Source organism: Lacerta agilis, chromosome 12 (assembly GCF_009819535.1).
Source record: "Lacerta agilis isolate rLacAgi1 chromosome 12, rLacAgi1.pri, whole genome shotgun sequence".
NCBI classification, from domain to species: Eukaryota; Metazoa; Chordata; class Lepidosauria; order Squamata; family Lacertidae; genus Lacerta; species Lacerta agilis.
In genome coordinates this window covers 2,395,590-2,408,645 of record NC_046323.1, presented here as the reverse complement: position 1 = coordinate 2,408,645, position 13,056 = coordinate 2,395,590, and the positions used below count along the sequence as shown (strand labels likewise).

Below are 13,056 nucleotides of genomic sequence, written 5' to 3'. Positions count from 1 at the left end.
CTTTGCAATTGTCATTCACATAGAAACTTAATTTTCTAGAAACCTGGAGGACAGTGCTGAAACCAGAAGTATGTCAAGATCAAAAAGGAAACGGAGACTTGTGTCTACCAGGAAACATTCTGTCTCCTGAAAATGTGAAACATTGGAGTATATCTGCATATTATGTAACCAAGGCCCAAACATTTCACATTGAGCTCTTGATCAAAATTCATCTTCTTATTTGAATAATAATATTTCATCTATGCAATGCCTCTTCTCAGTGTGCAATGTTTGTTTTCTGTGTTGTAGGGCAGTAATATGTCTAGAATTTTCTGGACATAGTGGGGACTCGCCCATTGAAAATGGTGTCCGGGTAGAATTTTCGAAAAGCGGCAAAAACCTAGGTATATGGCAGTCCATATTGGAAATGTTGATTTTGGGAGATTTTGGCAAAAAAACTCCCCCCCAAAAAGCTTTAGTGCCCATATTTTGAAATATGGCAACCGTATGTGTTGGAAAGATCACTTTATAGCATCTTCCAGGAAACAAGTTTTCAAGAACATAAAGCACCCACCAAATATACTTGCCAAGAAAGAGAAAAACAAGTGTGTCACAAAATCAAAACATGTTTAAGGAAGTTCTCTCTTCTATAGTGTGTCTTTGGACTCTGAGATTCTGCCTGCAAAGTAGAGCTTGGGAAACCCACTGTAGACACACACATTACACCTTTTTTTAAAAAGAGACAGAGAAGTCTAGCCGGAACTAACATTCATTGATTTCCATAGAGTTGGACATGTAATCAAGACACCCAGTTTCATTTAGTATTATTGCTGGAGGGAGAGTGCATAGATTTCACTTTTGATTAATATTCTCATCAACTTGTATTTTCTTTATTTCTATTTGGTATTCCATTGCTTTCTAAAGGGTCAGAGTACATTTCTTATTTGTAAAATGTATTTGCTGCATTACTAGTCTGCAAACTCTCAAATGAAATCACTCTATATACAAACTTTATACACAAACTATATTATCTATCTCTATTAAAAACACAGTATGATATTTGCAGTTCTAGTATGCAACATTCAGATATTGAAAGTAAGAGGAAAAATAGATGTCATCAAATGGACTTCATCTGGGAATCCTTTCCCATACATCAACAGGTCACAAGAAGCAGGTTCAGTGTGGTCTTGAAGGATGAAGAGAAGCAGTGAACAAATGGTAAACACCCTGAGCATTGGTCTGGTGAACACTGGATTACCCATAAAAAACCCTCATGGCCTACTTGCCAGAGGGAACTTGGGAGTGAGATGCCTCCTTGGCAGTCTCACCAACTCCAAAAGTTATACCTGCTCAGGGATGGGTTATGCAAATCTCTCAGGTGTGTTGGAAATGAAGAAGAGGGCCTGGTATAGCATTGACCCAGTGTTTGCAGCCAGACAAGTGTTTCCCATCCCAAGTGACTGGGAGGAATGGTGGTTCCTAGTATTTTGGGAACAAGGACACTTGCATCGAGTCTGGAGTGGCTGTCTTTCAACTAAATAAAATGCTAGTTACAGGTAGGTAGCCATGTTGGTCTGCCACAGTCGAAACAAACAAACAAACAAAAATTCCTTCCAGTAGCACCTTAGAGACCAACTAAGTTTATAGCTTTCGTGTGCATGCTACTGGAAGGAATTTTTTTATTTTAAATAAAATGCTACAGATCATCTATGTAAATCAATAAGCTTGTGGCTCATAGTTCCACACATTTACTGACTAGTCCTTTCATTCCAGGATGTGTAGAAACAACGTTGTACATTGCATGTGTGTCACCATCAACACCTGGCTAAGCTTGCCCCCTCCTCCTTCACCCATCTTTTTGAAAATAATATACTGAAATCTGCTGCCTGTTTGGGATAGCAATACTGAATATGGAGTTTTGGGATAAGGAGCAGAAAACCACAAATATATTCCCTGCAGCTTTTGGGGGGGCGGGGCAAAGAAGAAATGAGAGGGGAAGATAGCATCTTATTTTTCCTATTATGCCTTTCTTGTTTTCAACAAACTATCTATGATAAAAGGACCTCCAGCCATATACTTTTTTCCAGAATTGAGAAACAAACGACATACAACAAGCAGTTCAGGGCAAAAGGGGGGCTTTTAATAATCTCTACTGCTCTATTATTTACCTGTTAATTTTATGGTTTATAACATATGAGATTTAGGCCTTAGAAACCTGCTCTCTTTGAAGAGTAATGCCTTGGAGAGGGTACCTTATCATGACCTCAGCAAACCTTTTACTGAAAAAGTAGAATTCTCAGGAGACAAACACATTTCTCTCTGTGATGATGCAAGTTTATATACTGTACCGTGAACCTTATTCTGCCTCCCCGTGTCCTCACATGACTGGAAATGCCATCAAACATTAAATTTCTTCCTATCCTCAACCTACAAACATCAAGCATGCAAAGGTCTTATAAGCCCCCCCCCCCACTCAGTAAACTTCCTAGGGAGATATTGGTATTGCACTCACTATCCACACTGAACATCACTGTTTCATCTGCTGGCCAACCTCCAGCAGCCTCAAATTTAGCAGTAATGTGCACACAGCTGTATGTTGTAGGCTTGCTCTATGCAATTGGAAACCCAAGAAGGCTAGTGTGCTTCACAGGGGTTGGAAAACCTTTGAGATATATTCCCTGCAGCTTCACAAGTAATATTAGATTTGCTTGCAGGAAGAAGAATGGCACTATTTCAGTTACTATTAACTGACCTTTTATTTTCAGGCTAAATGCAATTTCCTCATAATGCAATGATGCGCCGATAGGGTGGTTTCTGCACCTACATAATAAACTAGAAGTAAATCATTGCCACATATTCTCTTCCGACACAGAACACCACTCCACCCCCTGAGAGAATCTAGAAAACTTTCCTAAAAGGATGAAAAAATATGTCTGGTAGCAAAATGCCTTCCTTACTGAGATTCCACTTCAAGCCTGTTGTCGTGACACAGTCGCAAGAGCTCCCAATGGGAATGAGACCGCACCAGTTGCCTTCTAGTCCTGTGTTTACACGTAGTTTGTGCTTTCCCTGCAACACAGAAAGAACTTTGGTTTAGTGTCCACTGATCAGGAAGCACATGATTATGTAAACAACACACTTTTATGCACAAAAGAAGCTACAGATCAAGGCACATTACGGCGGTTAAATTGTGATGCGGAACACCATGTGCCTAACACTGCAATTCCATTCAAATTTGTTTGGTAGAAAGCCCTCTTAAACTCAACCGAGAGATGACTAGGATCAAAGTGATGCCTGGGTTCCTCCCAATAGAACTTGCTCAACACGACATGTTCAGTTGATTCCGTGTAAACTCTTAATGGGGTGTGGAGACATGGTTGCCACCAGATTTATTTATTTGATTTGTTATCCACCTTTCACTGTAAGTTTCCAGGGGCAGCAACAACTACATCAGTATACAAGTCAAACAGTGCATACAATTATAAAAGCAAGGAAACCAGTTCCTAACAAAAGCAGCACATTACCAATTAAACAAAACAGAAGAGGTAGGACCCATAAAAATATTTTTAACAGTTAAAGGCCAGAGTAAAGCATGGCAGGGGGTCCTCTTGGTGGCAGTTCATTAGGGTTGACAACTCCCAGTGGTTTCAGATGATGCTAAACAGCATGAGGACAAGATGGAGCCCTGAGAGATGCCACAGGACAATTCCTAGGGCAATAAACAGTGCTTACCCCCACTACTTTCTGAAAATGGTCCTGGAGGTCAGAGTTGAAACACGGAAGCCTAGTGTTTCCAACTCTCCAGAAACATACTGTGGTCAATGGTGTTGGAAGCTGCAGAAGCAGATTTAGGGTGGCATGACTGGCTCCACTGCACAGGGCGCTGAACTGAGCAGAATGGAAGGCAAGAGGCTGGGAGGGGGGCACCGAATTTTGGCCTTGCACAGGATGTGCTGAAATTTGAAAGACAAAAATCCCCCCTGCTAATAGCCATCATAGCTAATTGGAACCTCTAGATTAAGTGGTAGAATAGCTATAAATATCCATGCCCAGGGCAGGGGGGGGGGAGACAATGGGGAGGGCCCTTGCCTTCGTGCTAGTGCTGTGCTGAACCTTTCACTCCCTTTATTTTCAGCAATCTGAGAGAGTAGAGGCAAAACAAAGAAGCTGGGGAGGAGAAATTTGCGAAATTTTGCATTGGGGTGCACATATGCACTGCTGAAAAGTGACTGATGAGTCTGCTTCTCACTGCAACATGCTTAAAATGCCCCACACAAATGTACAGTGGTACGGGGCTCTTTATACACATAGGCTTTCTTTGCTGAAGCACTACCTGGACTGCAATGTTGCATGGTCACATGGGCACCCTAGGAAGTGTGCAAAAAAGGAAGACTGTGTTTACAATGTGGGGGCAAGGCAGTAAGAAAGAGGACCCACAACACTACTGAAAAAAATCATCAAGGTTTTCACCCTACTTGTGAAAGAGGTAGGAAAAAACCAATGGTCCCCCCCCCCCCATGAAAACAGTGGGCAGATTTGGGTACAGCTCTGCTTGTGAGCTTTCCAGAAGTACCTGGCTGGACTAGAGGAAGCCTTGGTCTGATCCAGGAGGCCATTTCTTATGTTTTCTTATAAGTTCCACAAAAGTTTAGGTTTACAGGTATTTATAAACTCAGCCCTGAAGGATCAGTACAATTCTAAGGATGTCAAATGAGGTCATATAAACAGCATTTTAAAATTCTCCAGGGTTTGAGAAAATACTGTCTATGCCTTTAAAAAATATATCTTAATTTATGGCTGCAATAGAAATCCCTTGTATGACTTAAAATATAGGAAAGTCACTAGTTTCTACTGTGCATTTTAGGACAATCCCTTTGGGTTGTAATTGGAGTGGAAAGCTGACGAGAGTTTGTTATTTCTGTTAGTTTACTTTTACATAAGCATGCATAGGATTGGGGTGCAGAATAGTGCTGTGCAACACAAGCTCATATCTGACTGCTTGAAAGTGTGTCTGTCTTATTCATTAGCAAGTGAGTTTTGGATTGCAGCCGGGAAGTTCCTGGTTTCAATCTTATGTCAATCACATACACATACAGTATCTATTTTTATGTTTTTATATTGTAAACTGCCCTGTGATCTTCAGATGAAGGGCAGTACAGAAATATAATGATGATGATGATGATGATGATGATGATGATGATGATGATGAAATACACATTGGGTTGCTTTAGTATGAAGTGCTGGGAGTAGGGGAGAGAAAGTTATATAAATCCTAAGCATCATTTATAAACACCATACCAAAAAAGCCACTGAGGTGCTGTTCTGAAAATTTCTCTGTTTTGGCTATGCTGAGAAAGTCTACATTTGCTGAAGAGGGAACAACAACAACCCTTGCCTACAAAACACACACACACACACAAACACACACACATGCTTGGTGACATTTGTTACATAGCTTGAGATACTCTTTCTGTTTCACAGTGACTCTGACTGCTAAAAAAGAAGAGAATGACAGAATACTCCTTTCTAAAGTCACCGGAAGAAAAGGTTAGCAAGTAATTAACACCTATCTTAGTATTTTAAATAATAAATTTAGTAAAAATTATTCAGGATTTTAAAATGTTAACAAGCAAGAGCAATGCCAGCAGAGAGCTAAAGAAGATACCAGGCTTATCTTTTGCATAATAAACTACAGTGTTCAAAAGTAGAGGCCCAACACACCTTCTACAGTTCCTGGGATCCATCAAGAGAAACCTTCAAATGATATTAGCTGCATAGGCATCCGTTTTAGACTGCAAGGGTGCAAAGAGAGGCATTCTCAGTCTCCCACTTAACTCCTTGTTGTAATCAAGGATGAACTCTTTTCAAAGAATTGCTAAGGCAAGCTGCTACAGCTGGCCTTTGTGGCTCAGAGATAAATCAGCAAGAGCTGTAGACTTTCTTAAAACAACAACAACAACAACAACAAAAGGGGGGGATATAAAACGGAATCCTGCACATAATGTTGTTGGTAACAAATATGTAGGTTACTGTTATTGGCATATGTAACAAAATTCCACCAAATGGCAGAAAAGGTTTGCGTTTTCAGTACCTTTCAACACCATTTAACCTGTGTGTAAACTTCTCAGATATGGTAATCTTCCATAAATTATTGTGCCATGATGAAATATTTAAATCATGCAGCAATTTCCATTTCGGGCAATCAGTAGTCTGGTGGGCATTGACCAAAAAGTTGACAGTTCTCTGGGTTTGATATCCACATTTGGCTGTGATGTAGCTTGTACAGGATCCCCAATTATGTTAGCAATTTATCGTCGATAGCCCTTCACTACTAGACACTCCTGCTAAAAGTGGTACTAAGTGTTCAGGGGCCCAGAGTCTTGCCAGCAGTCTGGGCCAGAAGTTATATGTGATAGCTGAAGCAGAATTACAGTATATTCTGGCGTATAAGACTACTTTTTAATCCAGGAAAATCTTCTCAAAAGTCAGGGGTCGTTTTATATGCCGGGTGGAAAATCTGTGGTCGAGTATATCTCAAACTCTATATTTTAACTGGAAAAGTTGGGGGTCGTCTTATATGCCCAGTCGTCTTATATGCCGGAATATACGGTATATACCACTGACAATACACTTTAATTGTATTCTCCCTCATATGCTAAAATTGATCTTGCTGGTTTCCTAGTTTATAGATTTTCCCATGTTTTAGCATCTATTTCACATTCCATATCTGCCTCCCAAATACTTTAAAGATAAGAGCCTCAAATCTAGTTGGGGACCTAGAGAAAAATCTCATGGGAGATTTTCATGAAGTGAACAGGTTATCACACATCGGACAGCAGAAGTAGTGAAATGCCGTGAGGAGGGGCATCACAGTTATAATGAAGGAAATTGGTTGACTGCAGCTCAATTGACTACAGAAGTCTGCCATCTAGATCCACCCCTGCAGTTGGGCATCAAGTCTATCGCGGTGTCCAACTGGCTGTAGTGTGGATTTAATATCTCAGGGGGTCACAAGTAAGTCAGGATAAAGTGGAGTAGAAGCACCTCAAGGTTTTAACATTAAAAGCAAAACAATACCCAATGCCAAGGTGACTAATTATTCCCTTTTATGCTTTAGTTGCTGAAATATCACCACCAAAGTAAAAAAACCTGAACAGAGCTTTAACATTTTTTCTTCTTGATCCAAGTCTGACCATGCTTTAATTAATGTAACTGCTGATGAAAATCATGTTATATAATGTGATTCCATTGATTTTTGTCTTATTAAACCATTTTTGAAAAACTCTGATCAATCAGAAAAATTGATTCAGTTCTTTTTTTGTTTTCATTTCATCGCTGGTGATGAAAAATAAAGATCAATTTTTAAGTTCAGCCGTTTGAGGAAAACATCCAAACGTGTTTGTGTGTGTGTGTTTTTAAAGCATTTTAACCAAAATGAGACTGAGCTTTTCATATGGTTTGTTCCTATAACTTCATTTTTATGTATTGCTCACATTAACATATAGTTTTGATTAGAGAGCCTGAAGGAATAGGAGTTATTCATTAAATGTGGCTTTTGTGACTAGCAAAACCATATAGGGGTTGGAGAAATAGCCTTGTGGCAATGGAAGCAAGGCTTTAATTCATAACTTGTTTACTATGGCACAAAGTTGAGTGATAAAAATGTCTTTGGAGGTTTTCTTCATAAGGATATACCTGAATTTCATATTTTCTATGCAGGCCACCCCCTCTCCCATTTCATTACATACACGGGACCTAGAAGCACCACTATGAATACAAAATGTGCTTGCCTGCGTTGACCTAAGCTGGACACCAGCGAAACCTCAGTTTCTTTCCTTTTCATGCCCCCTGCCTGAATGTTCTCTAGCAAAAACAATATATTCTTATGGCACTTCACAGAGCATGTGGGGGACTCACAAGACTGAATGCTGTTCCACACCCTGCCACCCCCAGTGCCTGCATATGGAAAACTAGATGCCAAGTGATTGGCTAGACCAGAATTCCACTCTTGACATCTAGTTTTCTGTACAGAGGGAATTGTTTGCACAGAGGAGCATTCAATCCTATGAGCTCTGGAGAGTGAGACAAACCATGAGCCCCCATCAGCTTACATGCTAAGCCAAACCATGTTTTAGCTTACAGCAGTGCAGCTGGAAGAGGACCAGGAGAGGAGTGCATTAGTCACGGTGTCCCCTCTAGAAACTCTTGTGTTCACACTAAGCCATGGTTTGGCTTAGTGTTAACACAAGTGTTTCTAGAGAGGACATTGTGACAGATGCACTCCTCTCCTGGTTTGGCTTGGTGTTACTTGTGAATCAGTCCAAACTGAATGAAATGGGCCATTGTTGTTCAACGCCTTTATAAATGACTTGGATGAAGGAACTCAAGAGGTGCTTATCAAATTTTCAGATGGCACCAAACTGGGAGGAGTAGCTAATGCCACAGAAGACAATGGAGAACTGGGCCAAAACTAAGGAAATGAATTTAAATAGGAACAAATGTCAGGTTCTACACTTAGGCAGGAAGATCTAGCTATACCAGTATAAGATGGGGGACATCTGGCTTGTCTGTAGTACATGTGAAAAGGATCTAGGGGTCTTAGTAGACCACAAGCTTAACATGAGCCAACAGTGTGATGCAGCAGCAAGAAAAGCTTATGCTATGCTAGGCTGCATCAACAGAAGTCTAGTGTGCAGAGAAGGGTAACCAAGATGATCAAGGGCTGCCACATGGAAGATGGAGCAAGACTGAAATTTGTTTTGGATTTCAAATTACTTAGAAATCAGCCCTGATAATATTTATAGCATTTACTTTCAAGTAAGAGAATGCAGTATCAGGAACTTTCAGCACAGACTTTCAGCACAGTCATATAAGACACCTAGTAATTTTAAGTCATATATTTCAACAAGAATGGAATAGGATGCTTGGGGAGAAATCACAACTATGTAAAATGTTTCTGCCCTACTATATTCATAGTGACTTCCTGCTGGATGTAGCTCAAACAGAGACCATTTTCTCAAAATGCACAAACCTCCTAAAGCAGAATCTGTTTCTTTCTGGCATCTCATTTATCATCATAGCCATAATGCTGATGAATTATCCCTACAGAATTAGCTTGCAATATCAGAAGATCACCAAAGGCTATCAGAAATTATTTTGTGATCCAGCACAAGGAAACAAAACAAAGCTGAACAGATTACACAAGAGCAAGTCCTGCAGTCATACAAAATCTCAGAAAAGTATTCTGGATGAAGCTGCTTTCTTGAGTCCATTTCATTTTTGTCCTCTCAGTACAAAGGGTGATATGGGGATACAAATGAAAGCACAGCAAAGAAAGGATTAATCCTGCACACTTATAGAAATCTCAATTCTCCAAGTGAGGATCGAAAATGGAACCACTTACAAATGAAAGAGACGTATCAACAGGCTTGGAGTTTTGCCAAAGTACAAAAATTCTTTGGGAATAAAAATCACAAGGGGAGGGGGAATCCAAAAATGCCTCAAAGAGGACTGAGCATGCTCAGTGGGCACAGAACGTTGCCTTGTTTTTTTTGTGGGTGGATGGGAATGGAACAGGATAGCAAAGAGGCAGGAATGACTAGCTGGAAACAGGAACGGGATTCCCCCAAATTACAAGATTTTGTTCTAGGACTCACATGCATATGCCTACTTCTCATTGAGGCTGCATCTGGACTGCACCAGTTAAGAAAGCAGGTGGGGACTCAAGAACTAAGCAGCATTTGTGCCCAGCCAGAAGATGTTTGCTATCTCATCTTTCCCTTTGATGCAATCAGTTAAGTGGAACTGATGTATTGTAGAACAGCTGCTAATATGTTTATCAGGTCCCCTTGGTTTTGCAGTCGCAGGCAGTCAGCAAAAGCAAAAGGTCTCCAGTCCTCCACACATGACTGCAGCTGTGTTTGGCTCTGTGGGTCATAGGCTGCAGTCCTCCTTTTACTTCCATCCCTTGAGAGGGGGGAAAAGTAAAGCTAGCTTTAGTGTAGTTTGTTTCCTTTCGAAGAAATGAAGTACAGTTACTTTTTCCATACCTAAAACATATTTGACTTATTAACAAATGAGCAAATTGCAAAGAAATGGCAGGAGTGCAAAAATATCACCCTCCCAAAACTACAGGCCTCTGAGCCCAAAACTTGCATGTCAACCCTCTTTTTCAGAGTTTCGTTTCTGAACAGAGGTGGGCTGAAGTTTTTGCTCTTATCTAGGGGGTCACAATTTTGGCCTGGTATCTCACAAGTGTCAACCCCCCCCATGTGAAATTTGATATAGTGTAGTACTGTAAGCAGGCTGATAACTTGAGGCTTTCTAGACATATTGCTCAAAACATGGTAAAACTTTTATTAGGCTATACCATTTTACATTGGAGGTGCAGGAATCACGGCCAAATAGTCTCTCTCACCAACTCCCACACACCCAAATCCCACATACAGAAAACTTGATGGTCAGATAAATGGTAAGCTAGACTGCGTGGCAGTTTCGATATGGTAAAAACTTCAGTTTTCAATCAAGGAGTTATCCACCTTAAATCTAATGTAGTTCCAGAAATTGTTTTATCCTGTGATGAGCTGTTTTGTCTTGGGAGCCTGTTGGAATTGGACCTTAGAAAGCATTTTAAAATGCTCAGATGAAAGCCTACACAATGAGTGGTGAGGGTTTCCCCACTTTGTCATATTCTGCTGCATAAGCAAGGAAAACCCCAAAATGTGTACTGCATATGCAGATGATATTTGTTCCCCTAAGCCCCAGAAAGAGACATTCTCTTTGATGGAATTCATATTGTGCTCATCCACTTAGACTATTTTTTTTTTTTTTGTAAAAAAGCAGAATTATGTGGTAAAGGTAAAGGTAAAGGTCCAGTCGTGTCCGACTCTGGGGTTGTGGCGCTCATCTCACTTTATTGGCTGAGGGAGCCAGCGTACAGCTTCCAGGTCACATGGCCAGCATGACTAAGCCGCTTCTGGCAAACCAGAGCAGCGCGCGGAAACGCCGTTTACCTTCCCGCCAGAGCGGTACCTATTTATCTACTTGCACTCTGACGTGCTTTGGACTGCTAGGTTGGCAGGAGCAGGGACTGAGCAATGGGAGGTCACCCCGTCGCAGGGATTCGAACCACTGACCTTCTGATCAGCAAGTCCTAGGATCTGTGGTTTAACCCACAGCGCCACCCGCATCCCTAGAATTATGTGTTACCACCACTGAATAATAATCATGGCTATTTCTGAGTGATGAAAATTATCATTAATACTGGAACTGCAGTTTATACAACCCATACCCTTTTATGCCTGAAATTCTGATGATGATGATGATGATTGATTTATACCCTGCCCATCTGGCTGGGTTTCCCCAGCCACTTTGGGTGGCTCCCAACAGAATTAAAAGCACACCAAACATTAAAAACTTCCCTAAACAGGACTGCCTTCAGATGTCTTCTAAATGTCAGATAGTTGTTTATTTCCTTGACATCTGATGGGGGGACATTCCACAGGGCGGGCGCCACTACCGAGAAGGCCCTCTGCCTGCTTCCCTGTAACCTCATTTCTCACAGTGAGGGAACCGCCAGAAGGCCCTTGGAGCTGGACCTCAGTGTGATGTCAATTACCATTAGGCTAAACCTCCTCTGAAGAACATTGGTCCCTTCAGAGTCATGTTTATCATTGCTAGCCGTGGTCAGAATGAATAGCTGAATATTTCATATATGTACTTTCTGCTACTGTGTTTCTCAGGAGTACAGAAACATTAGGCTATACACAGAACATAAATTATCTTTTATCTGTGAGTTTTACAGCAGTTTGTAATACAAGGTAGTAGGATTTATGACCAAGAAATAGGAAGATGTCCAAGAATTAATGGAGCAAGACTTTTACATTACATTGAGCTGAGTTTAGTGTAACCCATGTAATAGTGCTAGAAGAGGAAGATATTTCTACTTACACTTTAAAATCTATCAAGGAAGGACATTTTTGTGAGTTATCTAACGCTGCAGAAAGGACTTATGGAATGTTTTGGTAACCCTTTTCTTCCACGCAGCTTTACCTGCATGTGCCTCCCTTGGCACAACTCTCATTGTGAGGAACACCCCACTTGCCTCATTGTACAAATCTGGTGGCCCACAGCAGCTAAGGAAGTCCCTGGCTCAAATCTTACCTTAGTTGTAACTCCCTAGGTGGTGGCAACTGTTCTTGCAGGCCCCTCCATCACCACTTAAAGAATGGAGACAATATTAGCCATCTTTGGGATGCTGTAATAATATATGTGAACTGCTTTGAGTATGTCAGTGTGGTACTGTAACATGTTATGTGCAAAAAAGCTGTTTACTGAGAAGCACAAGTCCAAAATTGTGTTCTGTGTGTGGAACTAGTTACATTGGTCCATTGGATCCTTTATGCTTTCTAAATCTGTTACTTCTGAAACAGATTAAAGGAAATTAAATGGTGGGCCATGAAGATGTGAATACAGTGGTACCTCGGGTTACATACGCTTCAGGTAACAGACTCCGCTAACCCAGAAATAACGCTTCAGGTTAAGAACTTTGCTTCAGGATAAGAACAGAAATCATGCTCTGGTGGCGCTGCGGCAGCGGGAGGCCCCATTGGCTAAAGTGGTGCTTCAGGTTAAGAACAGTTTCAGGTTAAGAACGGAGCTCCGGAATGAATTAAGTACTTAACCAGATACCAACCTGATCAACACAAAAGTAAGGAAACATATTGTAAGGAAACTAAAACAGCCTGTAATGTTATTTCTTAAAGACACATAGAGGAAATCAATACTTAACTATAAATTCTGTGCCTAGTTTTTTGTCCAAATGTTGTCTTTCGGGTTAGCGGGATTTGACTGTGCACAGCTGATAGAAGAACTGCATACTAGGAATACTAGGCCTGTAATCCTGTACACAGTTACCTTGAAGGGAGTCCCATTGAACATAGTAGGATTGACTTCAGAGTAAAGGAGCAGAGGATCAGGTAAGCCACGCTTTTTGAAAGCTGTAATTTGTGGCGAGTGTATTTTCTAGTTATATATTCATGAATATTCCCACTTGCTGCATATGGCTACAGCGGCATC

At 40.9% G+C, this 13,056-nt stretch overlaps 1 protein-coding gene across 2 annotated transcripts in view; it reads right to left on the bottom strand.

Annotated features, from left to right (window-relative positions):
* TPK1 (thiamin pyrophosphokinase 1) overlaps positions 1-13,056 on the bottom strand; it is a 218,388-nt gene that overhangs the window by 50,146 nt on the left and 155,186 nt on the right. For both annotated transcript variants that reach the window (XM_033166363.1, XM_033166362.1), the window contains one exon: positions 2,937-3,048. In XM_033166363.1, the coding sequence (XP_033022254.1) occupies positions 2,937-3,048 (112 nt within the window). The remainder of the gene's footprint in view (positions 1-2,936; positions 3,049-13,056) is intronic.